Source organism: Diachasmimorpha longicaudata, chromosome 14, assembly GCF_034640455.1.
Source record: "Diachasmimorpha longicaudata isolate KC_UGA_2023 chromosome 14, iyDiaLong2, whole genome shotgun sequence".
Lineage (NCBI taxonomy): Eukaryota > Metazoa > Arthropoda > Insecta > Hymenoptera > Braconidae > Diachasmimorpha > Diachasmimorpha longicaudata.
In genome coordinates, this window is record NC_087238.1 from 5,220,161 (window position 1) to 5,239,834 (window position 19,674).

The 19,674-nt window shown below is 39.4% G+C and overlaps 2 protein-coding genes and 1 long non-coding RNA gene across 4 annotated transcripts; 1 reads left to right on the top strand and 2 right to left on the bottom strand.

Annotated features, from left to right (window-relative positions):
* Window positions 1–14,105: 14,105 nt before the first annotated feature.
* Window positions 14,106–15,351, bottom strand: LOC135169169 (uncharacterized). The gene is made up of 4 exons (XM_064133906.1): window positions 15,197–15,351; window positions 15,010–15,138; window positions 14,592–14,741; window positions 14,106–14,378 (listed from the first exon to the last, which is right to left on the bottom strand). The coding sequence occupies exons 1-4, from the start codon at window positions 15,242–15,244 to the stop codon at window positions 14,208–14,210; spliced, it is 498 nt and encodes a 165-aa protein (XP_063989976.1). The 5' UTR covers window positions 15,245–15,351; the 3' UTR covers window positions 14,106–14,207.
* Window positions 15,352–15,357: 6 nt separating this feature from the next.
* LOC135169170 (uncharacterized) lies at window positions 15,358–19,672 on the top strand. Of its 2 annotated transcripts, XR_010300163.1 has the most exons (5): window positions 15,358–15,543; window positions 17,245–17,549; window positions 17,782–18,054; window positions 18,177–18,390; window positions 19,489–19,672. It is a non-coding gene; the product is annotated as an uncharacterized LOC135169170 (long non-coding RNA). The 2 variants fall into 2 exon arrangements; XR_010300162.1 differs by lacking the exon at window positions 19,489–19,672 and having other exon boundaries at window positions 18,177–18,912.
* Window positions 15,846–16,730, bottom strand: LOC135169012 (uncharacterized). The gene is made up of 4 exons (XM_064133678.1): window positions 16,604–16,730; window positions 16,386–16,511; window positions 16,147–16,311; window positions 15,846–16,076 (listed from the first exon to the last, which is right to left on the bottom strand). Exons 1-4 carry the CDS (start codon window positions 16,649–16,651, stop codon window positions 15,900–15,902), a joined length of 516 nt encoding a protein of 171 aa, XP_063989748.1. The 5' UTR covers window positions 16,652–16,730; the 3' UTR covers window positions 15,846–15,899.
* Window positions 19,673–19,674: the final 2 nt, after the last annotated feature.

Here is a 19,674-nt window from a genome sequence, read left to right on the forward strand (position 1 = left end):
GGCGATAAAATAAAAAAATCACCTTTTTTAATTGATGTCTAGTTAGTTTTATAGGGAATCGTTTGGAGATCACGAATATAAAGGTCTGTGCGTTTGTAAATACCATAATTATCGAATAGAATCAATTAAAAATTGTTATCACCCCCCACTCCAATTTATTATCGACGGTGGCGCGTCTCACGGTCGGGGTCATTACTAACATTATGTGAGTAATGAACCCCGACCCACGAGATCATTAGTCTTTTCTCTTTGGCGCCACCGTCGATTCTAACGGGCGCGCAGCTTCAAAATTCGCAGGCTCGTGGGAATAAAAAATTTCAACACGTTTCTAATTAATATTAAGGGATGAAACCAAGGCTGTTCGGGGGAGACTTAAATTCCTCTTGGTCAAGCCAAGTTTCCTCCCTTCACCTCGAAAAATTATAATTAAAAACCACATTTAATTAATACCGAAGAGAGCACGTCGCATCGTTTATGACGTGTCAAAAGTACTGTACACCGATCAGATAATTTACTGATTTGGTTGTGACCGATCGAAAATCAAGTCATTTACTTGGGGTAAGTTAAGGAAGGAGGGAACGTAAACATTAATTCACTGCATCTGCACCTAATAAACACTAAATCCTTTCATCCGCGAAGTAAATGTCACAATTCCCAACAGTTTTATGTCCCTCGATTTCTTGTGTCCAGAAGATCTCGCATCGACACATTGTTCACTCGGTTCTCCCGACATGAATTCCCTTCAATCTCACCCCTCACAACACTGATTTCTCTGGTCGATTGGAAAAGGGTGGAAATCGGATAAAAATCTAAACGATTTTTGTGCCACAATGAATCCGTATTAGTGTCAAGCGTGAGGAGAATATTTTCCCCTCAGTTTTGTTCTTCGGAACGATTTTCAGTAGCATCATGGGACATTTTATGGGACATTCAACGATAAATTGGCTGAATGTTGGGTGGCCGTTATGGGACTAGTGAAAGGGATCATTGTTCGCGTGCTTTTAGTGGGTCGATTGGCGTTGAGTTAAAATCAAACGTTAGAATTGGAAGATTAACTTGAAACTCCATCGGTACTTTCAGTATCTTATGATCTAATAAAGCGGCTTTATACTCTCTAGATGTAAATTTTACAGACGAGTCGTTGCGGGTATAAATCAAAAAGTTTTGTCATAACCCGGGCGAAGGTGACGTTTAAGTGCTCATTGAGATTTTCATGGGAATGAGAAAAGGCCATTTGATCGTAATATTTGAGTCCTCGTTGTTTTAATTGTACTCTGACAGATAATAGTTTTTTTTCTCTCCCCCCTCTGCCCTTTCACCTCCCCCCCATCCTTACATGATATCATATTAATTATCAAGTGCTCAAGATCATACGATTGACGTAGAATAATTTTTTCCCCACCCAGAACTGATTGTCTCCAGTCAGTGAATGGAAAAATTGATATTTTCAAGAAATGTCGAGCCCTTCAGAGGAATTTGTTAAACAATATATTTACACATTTATCGAGGTCACTGCAAAGGCCCTTTTAGCAGACACTCAAGGCCGATACGTGGAATCACACATTATTGAGCAGCATCACTGCTTTTACCTTCGACTTGCTCCTTTTACCGTACCACTGGGAACCACTCAATACCAACATGTCCAGTTACTCTGGCACATGCAGCCCAGGGTCACAAACCAACTGGCATATTCCGACGTCCCTCTTCCTACAGATGAGAGTTGAGTGTGTCCCGTATTTCACGTTACCCCGTCATCGGTGGTTTTCCTATCCGCACCACTTCGATGTTCTGCCATTTGTTGAAGTTTGTCATTTCATCCCTCTGGCCAAAATACCGATTGGCAGTTGACGTTGATATGCACAGGGACATCTCCCCTCGTTTTGTTATATTTAAAACTGATTGTCACAGTTGATAACAGGGGAATTGAAAAGTTGCAATTGGATAAACAAATTGGAACGCGACTGATTAATAATATCATGCCATAGTGAGGTGGAAATTGAAAAATTGTGTTATCGTTTTCGAACGGATTTTAATTATTTCAAAAATGAAATCAAATTGATCACCCCTGGAGGGGTTGGTCAGTCTCCAATTTGCACCACTGGCAGCCAGAAATTTCCGCATTTCACGAAATAAATATATTTCATATAAACAAAGAATTGATGGTAATTATTGCAGTGAAATTCTGTAATTTTTATGAGAGACATTTGCATAGTTTGTCCTTTGGAAAAACATTTGTAAGAGGATTTTCACAGCTTCTACCACTCACAAATCATTCACACGATTTATCAAGACAGATAGTAACGTCCCTGTGATATCGCGACGTCGATAAATAATTGTGGGAGAGAGAAATGGTGGATGGAAAGGGATATACACCATTTGGTGTGCAGTGGTCGGTCCTTCTCCAACAACATCGATCTTGGGTGGGTCTGAACCGTGTCCAGGATCTCCAGAGATCGATGTTTACGTTTCAGAGTCGTTTCACGGACACTGGGATGCGTGAGAACACCGGCAGGCTGTGGCCAGGGGGTACATTAAAGTAGCTACATCATCGTGAAGTTATTTTTCAATTAAAAACCGTGAGGCCAGGACTCGTAATTTTTTTTTAACATTTCATCCCCATTTGTACCTTGTTCTGTCGCGGAATGTGAGCGGTGGGTATTCACGAATCTGGGGATTCCCCGTCGGACTTTTCCGCATCGATCAACCCATTCATTCAAATATTAATGTCCTTTGACAGTTAATTGTCGGAAAAATTATATAATTAAATGGGTGATCGGCGTGAGGGCAGGTCGAGATTTCCGGATGGTACGTGATCGGCTTGCCGAGGCCTTCCTCTCAGGTATGACTCCCCACCAGGGTCGAAAATGCTTGGAGTCACTCTTCAGGGTGTCGTAGGTTGTTTTGTGCTGTTTACAATTTTTTTTTTTATTCTTCTGGATGTGATGAATTTATTAAAAGATTATGAACAGTAGCTTCAGCGAAGTGAATCATTTTATTTAATGCACCAATACTTCAACATCCTCTCACATGTACAGGTTCCACCTTCTCCAATAGACCGACAGGCAAAAAAATATTGACAACATATTTTCAATGGTAATTTACGTCTCACTGATTCTAAAGCTATAATTTTGTAGACTGTTGAATTCGGTTGACTAAAATTCAATGGCAGTGAGAAATATTCATACATTCGTAAATCTATGAATATGTATTTCACAACGAGTTGTTTACAATAACTGGAAAAGGGAAAACGTACTGCATGCGACGAAAAAAGGCAAATTGTCGTACATATACATGTTACGTTCCTATACGCAAATCAATTGTGCACTCTACCCGATGAATTTGTCATAGTTGGAGTCACGAGACTGTGTGGAGTGTACGGTGATAGCAAACGGATAGCGAAACTCAATCCAATAAATATTTAGGTGCAACATTATCATGTGTGGTGTCAACAAATTCAGGGTGAATAAATATTTTACGGATGATTGTCGGTGGATTCATGGAATCAATGGATTAATCACATATTTATCACATATGTCAGGGGATAAAAAATCAGGAAATTATAATTAATAGTCAACTGTCAGTGATTTTTTATTCTAAAAGTGCGAGTACATATATTACTGACTCTGGAGTATTATATTCGATTTACGAATATATTTATTTAGTCATTGGAAAATAAATGGTAGACGAGTGTGTTTGTTTCTCCGTTGCTGTTGCGATATTTGGAAACATTAAAGCAACTAAAACACCGGCGAACTGCCTAATTAAATTGCTTGTGGGCGTGAAGCCACGCAGTCGCTCCAGTAGAGGTATAATCCAGTAATTAATTCGAGCATGTATATAGGAATGGTGAAGAGGGTGTGTATATATGGGAGGTGGGGAAAGGGGGAGTTTTCGAGCCCCAGTCTCACTCACCCTAGTTTTTGGTCCCTTCAGCACCCCAGTTGTCATGTGACCTTCTAAGATTTACCAGAGGCATCAGAAGACCCTCGTGAACCAAACAAAATGTTTTTTTTCTTTTAACAATTTTTTTTTACGTTATTTATTCATTTCCAAGGCATTATACTACCCTTAATGATAAACCTGTTCAGTAGATAATACCATCACTCGTCAGCCAGTGGCCAGAGTCGTCTGATATCGAGTCGAAAAACGCGAACGATGAGAGGAGTGAAAATTCACATGAAAAAAAGGGGTTGAAAATATTAAACACTCTGCAACGCGTGTTACACCCTTTCACTGTCAATTTACCATCGGCTTTTATGTTTCTTCACGTCTGAAATCCTCGTTTCATGTGACGATAACGAAACGGAGCGTCAGACTGGTCGGGAGAGTGTTTAACACGTTGGAATTCGTAAAGAGACGTCGACACTTTATTTTTGTTTGATATTTTATTTTTTGTTGGTTTATTCTATCTCCTGGAGGACAAAGTGACGACAAAGGGGTGTTTCTGTTAAGGGATGATCCTTTAAATTGCTCTTTTTCTGGTACTGGGTTATTTTTTTGTGACGTAATTTGGGGAATTAGTGGTGGAGTTGATAGAACATATGAAAATGGTGGAATCAAAATGTGGATAAATTAATTGGCTAGTCATTTTCATACAACACTGGCATCGCCCCCGGCAGTTTCTTTCAATATAGCGACAACTACCCCTCCGTTAATATAATCCATTTAATTTAAAAAAATTTCCGAGTGGCTGGGGAGAGAATTTGAGATAAATAAATATTTTGATCGTGCGATTGATTCGCTCAATGCAGAAACGATTAAATATTATCTAGATTCCACCCCAATATAATTGCATGGAAAGAAATTTTAGGTGATAATTAGACCTCCAGGGGGTGAAACGAGGGATGAAATGCAGTTTTATGACAAAAATGAGTTTTTCAAGTCTAATTTTTCCGATAAATTTGACCTAAAAATTCGTTGATTGTCATTTTGCCCCACGTTTCACCCTCTAGCGATCGAATTTTCATCCTAAATTTCTTTTCGGGGGATGATTCACGATATTTTCAGACAGACTCGATGGGGGACACATTAAAAAAAGCACCAAAACCACATCAAAGCAAATCATTACAGAAATATGACTTTAATAACGTTTATACTCCCTCCGGGGGCACATACAAAGCTCAGTATTTCCTCCCCTGACATATTGATCCTCATTTCCTCCCCTCAGAATAAATAACCCCCACAAAATCCTAATTTTTAATAACAACCCCGTCAACGTCCTTTGGTGCATCATCTGTTGATCACAGGACCGGTTGAACAGGCAGAAATGTCACTCGCTTATCGATATCTAAACCGGAAGTAGTGCCTTTGGAGCGGAAATGACCGAGCGATAAATTCACGTCGGCTACTTCCTCTCGGGGTTAACCTTTCCCCACCCCTTTTCATTGCAGTCTGCCCCTGTCATTTAGGGAGTTAAATTATTTTCTGGCCCGTGAATATCCGACACCTCATTTTCCCACTCTTCTTTCCGCTGGTGACCCTTCAACGGCGCCCCAAACGTTTGAAATCTGTTTGACGACCAAATTACCCTACCTTTGACGCTATCTACCGATAAGAGGGGGTTAACTATGTGTAATAGAGTACTAATCGATCGATCGAGTGCATGGAACCATGAGAGGGATGAAAAATTCTGGTTGGTTCAATGGAATTTTCTATCAAAACAACCAAACAGGAACGACATGGTGGGGTAGACTGGGGCTCGACTAGGGATACTCACGTGTATTTGCAACCTGACACGCTCCAGGACATGTAATCCAATCGGGCGTACCCCCGGGCGCTTCATTGTGACCCACTGTGACCCTTTACCTCTCTCTCTCCCTCTCTTTGTCGGTATTTTGTTGGTGGGTAAAATTGTGCTGGTGAGAGGGGCTGACAATGCGTCGTAACTGGTTTTGTTGTTGTTGGGGCGAGAGATTCGGCGATTTTTAACCGGCTGGAGGGGGTGGTTTTTTTTTTTTGTGAAAAATTGTTCATTTTGTTTTGGAACCGATCTGGTGGTGGAGAAACTTTGCTGGAATTGAGAAGTTCCGGCGGAGGGGGAGTGGTAGGTCGGTGAGTGCCTCAAGGTCACGTCCAAATTCCTTTCTACTGGGACATGAGGGGCATTTTAAATTATTCAGTGAATTCAGTGGTGATCGATGTAAATTTTGTTGAGCCCTTTTAGATCCTCTGGTTTACCAAATAAAAACAGGGACAACGTCCAGCCGACACCCGGGAACAATCAAGATTTACACGACTGCATTTTATTCTAAAATTTTTTTTATCATCTATAACTTTTATTGGAACTACCCCATCGTTCATTGTCAGAGCGTCCATTTTTTTCGCGCGCCATTTCGCGTATCGATACGTGATTTGTGTTGCAAATACCGTACGCTAAATATTGCAAGCGGGTTCTACGCGTCGGGGAATCTGCGAGGGGTGGGTTTAGGTGGTGAGTGTATGTTAAAAAGTGATGTGTTGTTAAACAACAAGACGTGTAGCTAAAAGAAAAAATTCTGAAATCTGTATTTTAAATTTGTGGGACAGATTTTTATTTTTTTTTCAATCTTTTCAAGGGGTTGCAATGGACGATTCCAATTTCCCCCTCCCCCACTGGCCATTTCTTTAACCAATAAATAAATAACTCTCCTAATGACTTCCCAATAAAGTCCTGCCGCCGGTGCGCTACAAAAAAATCCTAAAGTCCTTGAAAAAAAAAGAAAAGAGAGAGAAAGAGTTCTATCAATTCAGTGGGAAAATTCCTCCATTTTCAATAAATCGATTATCAATTTCATACACTCTACGAATGTAACCACCCTTATAGACAACCCTCAGAAAATCTGATCCTTCGTCCTTTCCTCCACACATACCATTCGCCACGAAGTCTCCAGAGACTTGAGTGAGAGAAAGTGTTCTCGTACCATTGGAAAGTTCCTTCGTGAGAAGGGGATGAAACAGTTTTTCCCCCTCTCTCTCCATCCCTCTCGCTCGTGTTATCTCCAAAGGAACACTTGGGGATCAGAAACAGGAGCTCACTTGTGTAGTTCCTCCCTCGTATACGATACCGCACGATGTCTCTTCCTCTCCCCTGTCCCCCTCCTCCAACCCCTCTAGCTTCAATCTTTTCTGAACTCTATAGAGTAGCGGGTGGTGCGATAAACCAACAAAAGAGCGTGAGGGGTTTTGCAAAAGGTACGACCGTTTCCGAATCGAGGGGAAAATAGAGAGGGAAGTGTCACCCCATCCTGATAATGGAATGGTGGTCAATGGAACGATAGATCGCGACGAAGGGCTTGAGAGGGTTGGATGGATTTGTTCTTTTCTATAGGGGAGGCTACATACAATATTTATCGTGTCGTACGATCATTTTCAGGGGCCAACGAGATGAACCCGTCTGTTGTGGTTATGGGGTGTGCGTCAGGTTAGGGTTGATCTGCCTCTTCACTACATGAAGGGGTAGTTTTATCAAAAAATGTAGAATTTTTATGGGAAAAATTACAGTCTATTAGTGAAAAATTCATTGACCCTTTTATGATTGCATTCATCGATTTGTTCTGCTAATTAATTAGTTCAATATATTTTTAACTGATTTTTTATTGAATTTTTTAGGGAAAATAATGAAAATAGTGAATAGAATTTTTCTTTCAATTTTAAAATTCAGGAAATTAACTGGGCTGTAAATTCAATCCCTGTTAATGCAAAGGGCGAATTTACATGTTAAGTTTGGTCCCTGAAATGTGCTTGTGGTATATGCTCAAGTGCCTCACGATTCATTATTGACCCCTTAACCGTCGGAGCGTGACATTTACCGCTGGTGTGGGGTCGAACGCGGTCGTTTACTGGACATAAGTTATTTCTCCAATTATCAGACAATTCTTAGTTAACCTATATACAAGTTCAGGCTTAATTAGTCTAAAAAATAGTGGAATCCGTGATTAAAAGTTATTAATAGCGCTGTACCTGCAAAGCTACAATTCAATGACGTACTGAGTACTCTTACTTGCAGTTTTAATTATATTATTAATTTAATTATGAATATTAAATTTACAATTGTGAAACAAAGTCTCCTGCTGGTACGGTAAAAGAAGCGTTAAGTAAAGCTCAGGACGAAATCCCAGGAGTGGTAGAAATTTTACTTTAAGAGCATTAGATTTTTTTATAACCGAGGGATCGTCATATCATCCAGAACTCGTTCCTGAATTTTTATAAAAAAACATCCACGCGTGGTAAACTTCCTTGAAATTATCGCCCATGAATTTTTAATTATTACATTCGTTTGTATTTTATCCAGAATATCGCAAGCTCTGGATAAAAGTCTCAATGAGGACTTAATTTATTGAATTGTTCAAGTTCTACAATTTTTTCTTTTGCTCCATTTCTTAAAATATCCTTTTCAGCTTCAGAAGCAGTGGAAACCAACAAAAATAAAAAACTAAATAAAAAATAAAAGTGGTAACAAGCACATAAGTTTATTCACGTTTCCAAAGTATTTTGGCTCTACCGCCAGATACTATCCAGCTTTTCCGTATCACCGGATAAACGAGCACGAATCGCCGAGGTGATATTTTAACGTCCGAATAAGAATTTTTCAGCTTTCCAGGGTATCCACTGGGGGTCAAAATCCACCGGATACTCTTTCCCGCCATTTTATTTTTTCCCTGTAACCGCACTGAGATACCCATCACCATGAAATTTACATTTTCATGTGATCCAACTTAAATTGATAATCGCTGTCATTTCCCCTTATGTTTGGCTCAAAATTATTCGCTCAAAACCAAATGGAATCACCTTTAACATTTTTTTTCTACTCCACACAAATATTTTTTTTTCGTTTGTGACTGTATTTGGACAAACAACAAAAATGTTCGTGTGGAATAGCAAGACATCGTTCCTCAAAGTCATTTTTTTTCCTTAAATTGTAATTTTTAATCGTTTCATTTTATCAAAGAAACTCATTATTTCCCCTGGTGTGTTGCCTTGTTACGTGCCGGTAAAACCACCCAGGAGTTGAAAAGCTCAAGGTACCTATGGCTGGGTAATCATGTGCTCGTTACATATTTCCGAGAATGAACCAATTTTCGTTCCGCGTATGTCGGCCGGTGTTAAGGGGCCAGTATATTGGACGTTAGTATTGCAATCTTGTGAGTCCCTCGTCACGCATGCTCGTAAGGGCTTTCAAATCGTTAGCTCGCGTGCACCTGATTTTGGTGTGTACATTGTTTTCTCCTGGTTCGTTCCTCTTCGAACATTACTCATGAAGTGAATGAGAAAAAAAATGAATTATAGACAGGGAAACTTATGTATTTATTTCATCAGGAAGAGGATTATGTATTGGGGGATGATGTGTATTACCTATGAGTAACTGCGGGATTTTTTTTGGAAATTTATCGTTGAAAATAAATTTATTTATCGCTCGTTTTGATTGCGAATAGTTCTGAGGACATTTTTGGGAACTTTACGAGCAAATTATGAATGTATTTAAATAAATATAAACATTACGTGGATTTAAATAAATATAAACATTACGTGGATTTATTTAAGTCCAAGTGATGTCTTTTATAGGAATAAAAATTAATTTTTTTATTGTCTTTTCATTTGGTTCTTGTTCGACCCATCACTTTAATTATTAGTTACTTTACAGTTGAGCGATATTCCCAACGGCAATTAGCCGTTGTTGACAATCTCAATTTGCGACATGTAACTTTGTGGCATGTACGCCTTGGTATATAGACCCAAGTGGAGAATGTACATTCATGGTGCTGTGTATGAAGAGGTGAGTGCTGCACCTCATCCGTGAGGGAGAGAGTTGCAGTCATGATGTGGTAGGGGGATGTGCGAGCCTATAATTTTGGGCTGAAAGCTCGATATATCCTGGGTAAATTGTAGAGTGGCTCCTGCTCCTTCCAAGACCTCCCTCAAGTCCTGGCCATCGGCCCTTCTGTTCTATGTCGCAAAATGGGAATTTTTTCCCTTTTCCAGTTCTTGAAATGTTAGGGTGGGCCTTCAGTTTTTATGATTTCATTAACTGAACGATTAACTGAACAACAGTATCGCATTCCCGCCGCTTATACGATGAAGCTCGAATCTCAAAGGGAATTAGGTGATATGAATAGGGCGAGTAGAGCCCCTGACACAGTATACGCACTCACACAGACGTGAAACCTTGCGGGTTTCGCTTAGTCTTGATTGAGGGTCTTCATAGACGAAAATTCTGTATGGGTTTATGGTCGTAATTAATTTGCATGGGACATAATGAAAATTATTATCACGTCAGACAGAGAGAGAAAAATCTGACAATTTTTATGGTGGGATTCGAATAAAAATTATTGTGATGCGTTATAATTTTGGGGCATACTGCCCTTGCCCTTCCCCTTGGTGTGGGGTACAGTAAAAAATGTAGAAAAGTTCAATTATAAAATAAACTGACCGAGATGGAAATTTTTAAAAGATTTCCATCAATTTTTCATTTAATTTCAAATAAAAAATGATAGAATTTCAAATTTTATTTTGCTGTTTAGTTAATTTTACGAAGTCTCATATCATTAATTACAAAATTTACGGTATCAGTAGAATTTTTTATATGTGGGGAAAAGACATTCTCGTATTCTAACATGTTGTCCTCGATTCCAATGCCCAGCACAGTAATTTTTCCCAGACTTTTCTCTTCGTGTCCTGTCCAGCACCTCCTCTCCTCTCAAACTTATTTTTCATCTCAAATAAACCTGTGATAGTTGTTATCTCCATGGTTAGCTGAATGTCATTTCCGTACTTGTTTCAAGAGTACCCAAGTACACATTTACCCCAGCATTGTCAACGTTAGGTGACATCGTTAAGTGAATTCTCCTCGCTCAGGGAATACTTTCGCCCTCGTTATTATGCAAATGGGAGACAACGCTAGAACATGAAAATACTGAAAAAAAAACCTTTCACCCGTTTGTTTTCTTTATTCATGCTGGTATGATCACTCTGCTGTCCTCTTCCCATTTCACATTCCTCCAGTTTTCATCTAGATTATACTTTCCTCATTTTCCTTACTATCTCCACGGGGTTAAGCCATTCCCCGTGTAATTCCAATGTCACATTTTCCCATCTCAGCAGAATAAATATAATAAATAATTTACTATATATGTGATGCGAAAAGTTGATTAGTTAATTAATAAAAATGTAGGATTTCCTCCAAATAAGCTGATTGTTCCCCCTCATTTTTTCTGGTCATTTGTTTTTTTAATTTTGTGCTAGAAAAATCAAACATTTTAATTCCCGATTCGATAGCTAATTAGTCACTTCATAATTGTGTTCATCCTATGTCATGGGAGATGCCATAATCGTGCGTGTGAGTTAGTGGCAATTTCGAAGTTGACGACGGCTGAACCAAACTCTCCACAAATAATTCGTATATGGACAGGAGCCAGTGGAGTTTATTCTCTATTGACCAGTTATGATCGATTGTACCACTCACTCTCAGGTTGGTACACAGTGTAGATTGGCTGCTGCTGAGTGGTAACGAGAATCTGTATCGGTGGATTGTGTTTCTGATGACTTCAAAAGCGTCGAGTGATGCTTCACGGAATTTACCTAATTCGGCTTTGGTGATACAAGTGCAATCACTCGACGGTACATTTTGATTCGAATTCGTGTTGGAGTTGTTGTTCGTAGGATTAATGCAGTTCTCGCCGTAGTATTTTCTCGCGAATTTGTGCCAATTAACGTTTGGATTCCTCCCAATATCGCTTGCTAACGAGTGAGGAAAAACTGCCAATTGCGATGAATAGATAACGTAATCGCTGGGAAATACGTCAAAATATTTTTTCGAGGAATTTTTGGAGTAAAATTAAATCAACGGAAAGGAAAACGGCAAAAATTCCGCCACAGGAGGCGCGAAAAAAAAGAACAATTTTTATTTTCAAATGCTTTTACTTCCGTTGCATCCTCAATGGTCGTCATTTCAATTTTTTTCGCGGAGTAACACCGAAGTGAAAAGTAGAAGGCCAAACAGTGGTGAAATGCAGGACTTTAGCCTTCGCCGAGTGGCGAAGGGGTGAAGTGAGGGGAGGGGCTGGGCGGGGTTATAATTGAATTGGAAGGAGGGCACATAAAGCTTTGCTTTCCTATATACATTCCCTTGTTCAAGCGCCTATTGAGTTAACGATAAACAAAAGGGCGATCAACGGGAGAAAACCCGGGAATTTTTGGCTGCGCGGCGTTGATAAATGTTTTTTTTTCACTTCTCTTTTTGGAGATAAATTTCAATGATGAAGTTCTTTCTAAGTCGCTTTGTCAGACCATCCAAATGGAAGAATTGTAACAACAATATGACTTCACCAGAATGCGGTAGAAAATTTTTAAAATGTCATTCTTGCATCGCTGGGGTTAAGAGAACATCACTCAAGCTCCAACGGAAAAAGCAAATTGCAACAAAAAAAAAATGCCTGAAAGCGTAAAAATTTATTCCAACACCTGGCACATTGATATGGATATCACTGAAAGCCAGCTGCGCTTGAAAAAACGCTCAAAAATATTTTCTACCGTCGTTGGAGGCTGTGCAACCGTGACGTACAAACCTGACATTCACGTGGCTGTTTCCTCATCTTCTCTCTCACTTCAATATTTTTTTCTCCAGGTGCCTTTTCATTTTATAGATTTTTTGTTTCTCCACGTAAATAGAGCACCCGATACGAAAACCATTTACAATTGTGGTCAGAGGTGATCAGAAATATATGGCTGACCAAACGTGGACTATATCTCCTGCGCTTTTACGAAGTCCATCATATTTGACCGAATCACTTCAACGAGAAGATTGAAAATATCCAATTTCCGTTGTTCAATTCGCCATTTCTTCATTCGTCATCAACAGTTTAACGGCCAGATAACGGGGGGAGGGGGCGAGAGAGGGAGATTCAATTTTTTAGAATTTAAATAGAAATTTTTGATTGCGAGGAGGTGGATGTGGCTCATCCGTCTAATGTCTCATTTTTTTAAGGGAACCATATCCGCTCCGAGTAACTTCAAGTACTCAGTGCATCGTACAATTTCTGAAATAATTTTTTTTCGCGAAAACCGGGTAAATCACTCCACATTGAGTAAATGAATACAACTCTTTTAATTGCGACTCAAGGACTCAGGGAGGTAAAAATGGCATAATGATACTCGACACTGTTTTTTCATTCCTCATGTTTCCATATCCCACATTATCATTCTCATATTTTGTGATAGGATGAGTTCAACATGTACTCTAGAGTCCACATCGAATTTTTGAAATGTCGGGCGAGTTTAACCTGATGCGGATTCGCGTTGAATTACAACAATAATAATTGGCGAGATGTTAGTTTAATCGTTATTAAAATCCCTGGGTAAATTCGTTCTGCCGCAATTAGTTAATTGGATTCAGACAAAAAGCACAAACCCAACACGCTTTTAATGGATTGATTGTGTTAATTAACGCGCAATAAAAAATGAACAGCAACAAATAATCGAGGGAAATTCGAAGTAATAAAAAAATTGCAACAACAGGAGCATTTTGAAAGGGTTGATGTGCATATTTGACTGGATTTGAGGTACAACCCAATTCCCCATTTCTCCTATTTCTTGTTCAATCGATTTTACGTACCTCGATGAAGCCATAAATAAAATATACGCGTGAACAGCAACATCCGAACGCATTGAACCTAGCGACACGTCCCAACAGGAACCGGAAGCACCGCTCCCACAGGATTTATTTCAACTTGTGTGTGTGCTGTCCTCCATTCGTCCATTGAGGATGAAATGGATCTAGATTTTTTTATTATAAAACATTTCGTATGGGAGCGATAAAAAAATGACTTTGCAATCTCGTAAACACTCGCTCGTTGTTCTTCACACAAAATTGCAAATTGATAATTGAACTTGTCGTTGGGTAGCAAAACATGTCTAGACGACCCTCAGTATTTTTTCAATATCGAGGTGATATTGTTGATACTGTCTAATATATTATATTTCTGCACTAGTGATTAAATGAGTTATGTTTTAAGTTGTAGTCGTAACAAGTTCATTGGCGAGAATTTTTTTTTCAACATCCGAACATTTTAATCTTGATATTGAAGACAGGTTCAGGGGTCGTTAGGGTGGAGATAACACTCGGTAATTGTCAATTAAATTAATTAAAGCTTTTTTTATTTAAGCAGCAGTTATTGCTACGCTGATGCCATATGATAAAAGTAAAAACTGTTGACTTTGTCGTTTCCAAATTTAATTTACTTGACCTCCGTCACTTTAACGGATATGTAAACGGCTTGCTGACTGGTGCCCTCTTTCTCCGGGTGACTAAGGACCACTCTGATACCACCGACTTCGAAGCCCGGTGGTAGAACGTCCTTGAAAGCATCTCCTTTAACTGAGAACGACTTCTTCACCGGGTAACTCCCCTGAAAAATCATCATCAAGGTCACTGACGGTGTACGGACGATTTTTGCATGGGGTGGATGTCGCGAGGGTCAAGTCAGAATTAAAAAATTGAGATTCTGCTATCGGGGAAGGGGGAAGTAGCAGAAACGTGGGATGGTTTGGTTAATAGGATTGTCAACTTGCTGTCAATAATACAGAATTAAATGATTCAGAAATGTTGGACTTATCCGTACAGCTGGGACCGGACAATCATCAGTGTCAATGATCTCCGAAAGTATCTTCATGAGAAGTCCCTCAGCGGTACTTTCGTCGATTTCACCGCAAACGTCTCCGTTGATTGATGGCATAGCAAATTTGACCTTTTCGAAGAACGTCGCTCGATACTTGAAAATAAAAATTATTTATTAAAATCATAATTTCGGACATCGCATGCAGTGAATATGTGGGATAAATAGATTCATGAAAAGACTGTGGGCCCGACTTCTCTGGCCGCGATGGGACCTTTGGGAAATACTCGGAGGAATTCAGGGACCGGACGAGCAAATGATTGGGGTAATTAGTTGTTAGCGGGAGTTCGTAGTGCCAAATAAACCGTATTATATTTTTTATATAAAATAATTGTCGCGAATTTTATTCATAATTTTAATTTACCGTGAAACCTTCAACGCTTTCTAGCAGATTGATTGTTATCTGACCGCTTCCGTCGTCATCCTGAATTACCACAGGATTTTCCGATAATCCATTGAGTGAAATAACGTCGATATTATAATCTGCACTTCCCTGGAAACAATATATTTTTAAATTATTTATGCTAATGAAATAATTTGTTAAAATTTACCAGCTGTATGAGGGAAATGGTAAACATCAACAATGTTATTAGAAGCATGACTGTCTTGTGTTAATGTCACCTTGTCTGAAGTAGGGCTGATAGAAAACTATGTCAAGAGCGGCTCTGTCATTGCCATGTCTTTCCTTTTAATTGTTCCCATAATGTTTTTCTTTATCGGGACAAACAACGCGACAATTATTTTCGAACTGTCGTTCACTGTAGGAAGAGCATAAAAGTTTTTAACACGTGGACAAATGATTAGGCCCCGGAAATACCTGGAAATAATTTTCCACCAGCGTTAAGTCAAGGCATAAATGTTAAACCTAAACTTGTTGTCTTCCATCGCTTTCTTTGAGGTAATGACAGTCTCAATTTATCCTTATCGATACGATAAAAATTGGCTGCTACTACTCGCCACTTATCTAAAAGTTATTAATTCGCAAAATGACTCATAAAATTATTTTACCGACGCGTTAATAAATTGTTAAATTTTTTTAATCCTCTTTTAAACTCCTCTTCTAATTACTGGATCTAGATGTCTTAAAAAAATTTTCAAAAAAATCTTTTGCTAAAAAGTTATCTTCCCAAGGACCATCTTCAGTTGATTCATATTAACAAAATTGCTATGATGATTTATTAAAGTATTAAAGACGATAAAAACATTATTGCTGATTAAATTTATTCATGAAATTATTTAGTTTACATTTATATTTCAATTATCACGTGACTCGTATATTCTAATAGCCCAAAATATTGTTATTATCCAGTTATTACCAGCATCTAGATCGTAGATATCTATGCCAACAGCCACCTTCTCAAACCCCTTGGGTAAATGATCACTAAGTGCATCACTATCAATAGAAAATTTTCTATTAATCTTTCTCTCACCCTGGAAGAGTCAAGAAAACCATTAATTACAGTTGATAACTGGTTATCGAGAATGACTGAATGTTTCTTACAGCGGCAAAGGTACAATTGCGAGCATTATTATCTGAGGCATCATCATTCATGGCAAGTTGCATTATCTTGGCTATGAATCCCGAATCAGTTTTATCATTTATGAAACAGGTCCTTCCTTTGATTGTCCTACCCATCCCAGCCCATTGATGAATTTTAGCCGAAAACTGGCGACATATTGTAACGTCAGAACTTGCTAATTATCACCTGGATTAAGTCCACAATCGAGCCACTCACTTACCCACGAGTCGTACCGATCTTTAGTGAGCGTAACTGCTGATGGTTTATCTGTTTCCTCATAAGTAACCACATACGTCGGATCCTCAGAATTTATCACAGTAATTTCGATTTCATAACTCAGACTCTCCTATAAATTTAATAGAAATATTTATATAAATATTTCTAGAAATATTTAATTTTGAAAACTATGAAAAAATAATTATGTGGAATATATATTACCCTCTGCACAAGGTATACAAAGAACGCTGTCCACAGAATAGACTTCATGGTACGTCGAACACAGTCGACCGTTGATTGAAGATTAAACAGAACCGCTCGGTCGTTCCCCTAATTATTAAAAAATTGTTACCGATAACATGAGCCTCACGCTAGTCAATTTAATTTGTTGTAAGTACAATACATTTATACAATGTTCCACTGTTCAAAATATTGTGCTAAAATGTGCGGTTTATTTGTTGGCAAATTTTCGTCCCATTTCCATTTTCCTGAAATTTTAAACAAAATTCCAATAATATTGCAGATTATTCACCTCTTCAAATAATCCTTTCGATATTGAAAAATAATTCTTTCATAAAAGCCTGTGATCCTCGTTCCTCTCCAGCTGCCAGTGGTTTTCGCCATTCGAGTGAAGTAATATCAAGGATTACTCGCAATATTATTTATCTCAAGTTAGAGTCTCTATAGATTGTACGAGTCGGGAAAGTGGCAATTGTCACTGAGAATAGACGTGACAATGCAGAAAAATATCCTGAGTGAAAATAAAGCAACAGGACATCCCGTATCGTGCAATAGACCATAATAACAGTAGTATACAATAATAATAATAAATGAATGAATGGAATTTTCCGGGTAAATTGCAGGTGCTGTGTTACTCGGCGCTTTTTATTTTTTCTCTCGCGTCTGGAGCGGTGAGTGGCAATAGAACGTGACAAGTTAATTGGTACGAGACTGGGTGGGGTGTGGCAGGATTTTACGTTCACCACCGGAAGTCCTGTGTCTGCTACCAATAACTGTCATGAGGCGATAGCCGCGGATCTTGCAAGTGGTGCTTCATATCAACTGCCATGACATATCGCGGTTCCTTTAGTGCTGTCATTCGAAAAAATAGGGGAGAAGTGGGGTAATAAAAAGTGTCAATATGTAGCTGACAACGCGACAATTGAGGGTACGTATTTATTATTTTTCCAATCACTCCCACCCCCACCCCCTCGATGGGTAGATCGGGAACTTCGATGTCCGTTGAAATAGAGTTGTATTGCACCTCAATTTACTCAAAGACGTTTTCAGTGACTTCAACCCTCCGCTCACCCCTCGTCACTTCTTCTCAAGTGCTTTCACATCATCCAACTTGAGGATTTAACGGCATTGTTTTTCTTTTTCCCTGACTTTTGTTCCAGCTGAGGGAGACAATGGGCCCCGAGTACCGGTGAATCCAGTCAGCTCTGGTCAATACAACTCTGCCTTTTGCTCGGGGGATAAAACTGCGCCCTCGAGCATTTCCACTTCTAGAATCCCCCCTATTTTTTTCTTAATTTCCTTCCTTTTCCAGTCTTTTCACTCGTTTTCTCGCAGTATCCCATATTCTGTATGTGTGGAGAAAATACAGTTGAACTCGGGGATCTTCGATCGAAGGGTTCACTCGACTCCAGGAGAAGACGCGATGATATACAGTAGGTGAACTGCCGAGGGAAAATTAGATTACCCCATTTTCGTCACTTTCCTCTATTTTCATCGACTACTGAGAAATAATCTCGAGTGGGAAAATTCATTGAAATTGTTTTGCAACTCGTAGGTGACAGTTCTGAGGGATGATTGAAGGGTTTCCCAACATATGAAGACCACATCGTCCGTGATTCAATTCATTAGGATATTTGTGTCCTGTTCTACCCCTGATTGGACCACCAGCGGCTGCAAAACAATGTCGACCCTCGATCTTACTTTCCATCCCCTCAATTCGTTATGCTCTCGATTACGGTCCACTGTGAGGGCCGTTATGTCGCCCGGTGGTAAATAACCGAGGAGTTGGGTTGCGCGTGCCCTAAGGGGTGAATTACAATTTCCACTTGGAAGTACCATATGTTTGTAAACCACCAGGCATTGAGTGTACCTTCTTGTTTGGTTATGCTGGAGCTTCTTGGAGGAGAGGGCGTGTCTGTGAGACTGTGTGGCGCCACAAGACGCACTGCCATTGTAGCTTGCAACTTACCGAAGGGAAAACCCGTTGGCTTACTCCCATTCTCCACGTGACTTATCAACAATTCATTTTTTTCACTCCATCTTTATCACATCCGCTTCGATCTATTATTTTTCATCGCGAATTTTGCACGAAAAAACGCGCCATAAATTGCGGAACTTGAGTTCACTTGCCGATTGTCAAAATCACGGAGAACTTGTTAAGTCGCAGGGTGTCAATCATGACAGCACTCGACATTGTCATCATCCCGTGTACGTGAACATCGCGTGTTAATTATTAACGTGGGCTGTCTGGCACTCAGATGATTGCCATCGATTGCTATTCACTTTTTCATTCCGCGAACATTTATTTTTCTCTTTGACTTATCATTTTTTTTCTGGCTCCACCTTTTTAATGTTCACCTCGCCCCTCCCCCTCACTCCCTCCAGTTCACGTGGTGAGATTTATACGTGAATTCCACCTCTCTCTCCCACTTATTTCTGTCTCGGCGTATCCTGTCTGACCAGTGAGTTAGTTTATCCACTTTCTCGGGTTTATATGCGAGACGGGCGCGGGCACGAATCACCAATATTTTTTAAATTGGCGATTCCAAATACGGTAGATGGAGAATGTTATAAATCCTGTGGCACTGAGAATTAAATATTACCAGGGGGTGGGCTCTCGCGTGTCTGGGGGTTGAAAAATATTGGCTATTTTCGATTTATTGTTTGGGAAATTTACAAATATGTAAATTAACTTCTTTGATTAATCGATTTTTCCTGCTCCTCTCGCAGCTGAAATAAACCGTAATTTTTCCTCTAATTTTCAATCCCTTAGACTTCTTCTTTCGCTTCATCTCGTCTTGTTTATGTTTTTCACTTTCCGCATTTTAGTTCTCTCTAGTGATGTGTATTTATTTCGCTTTTTCCAGCGAGGTGACAGGTATAAACACAAAAATGTCTTGAAAATGTGTGCCGTGACCTGAAATATAAATTCTTCGGGCCGAGAACTTCATCACCAGCAACTTCTAGTTCATTTTATCGCATCGCCAACTGTCGCACATCAGGAAATCGTCTATCCTTCTCGAGGATAGCAGCACGTGGTGCAGAAAAGTGTA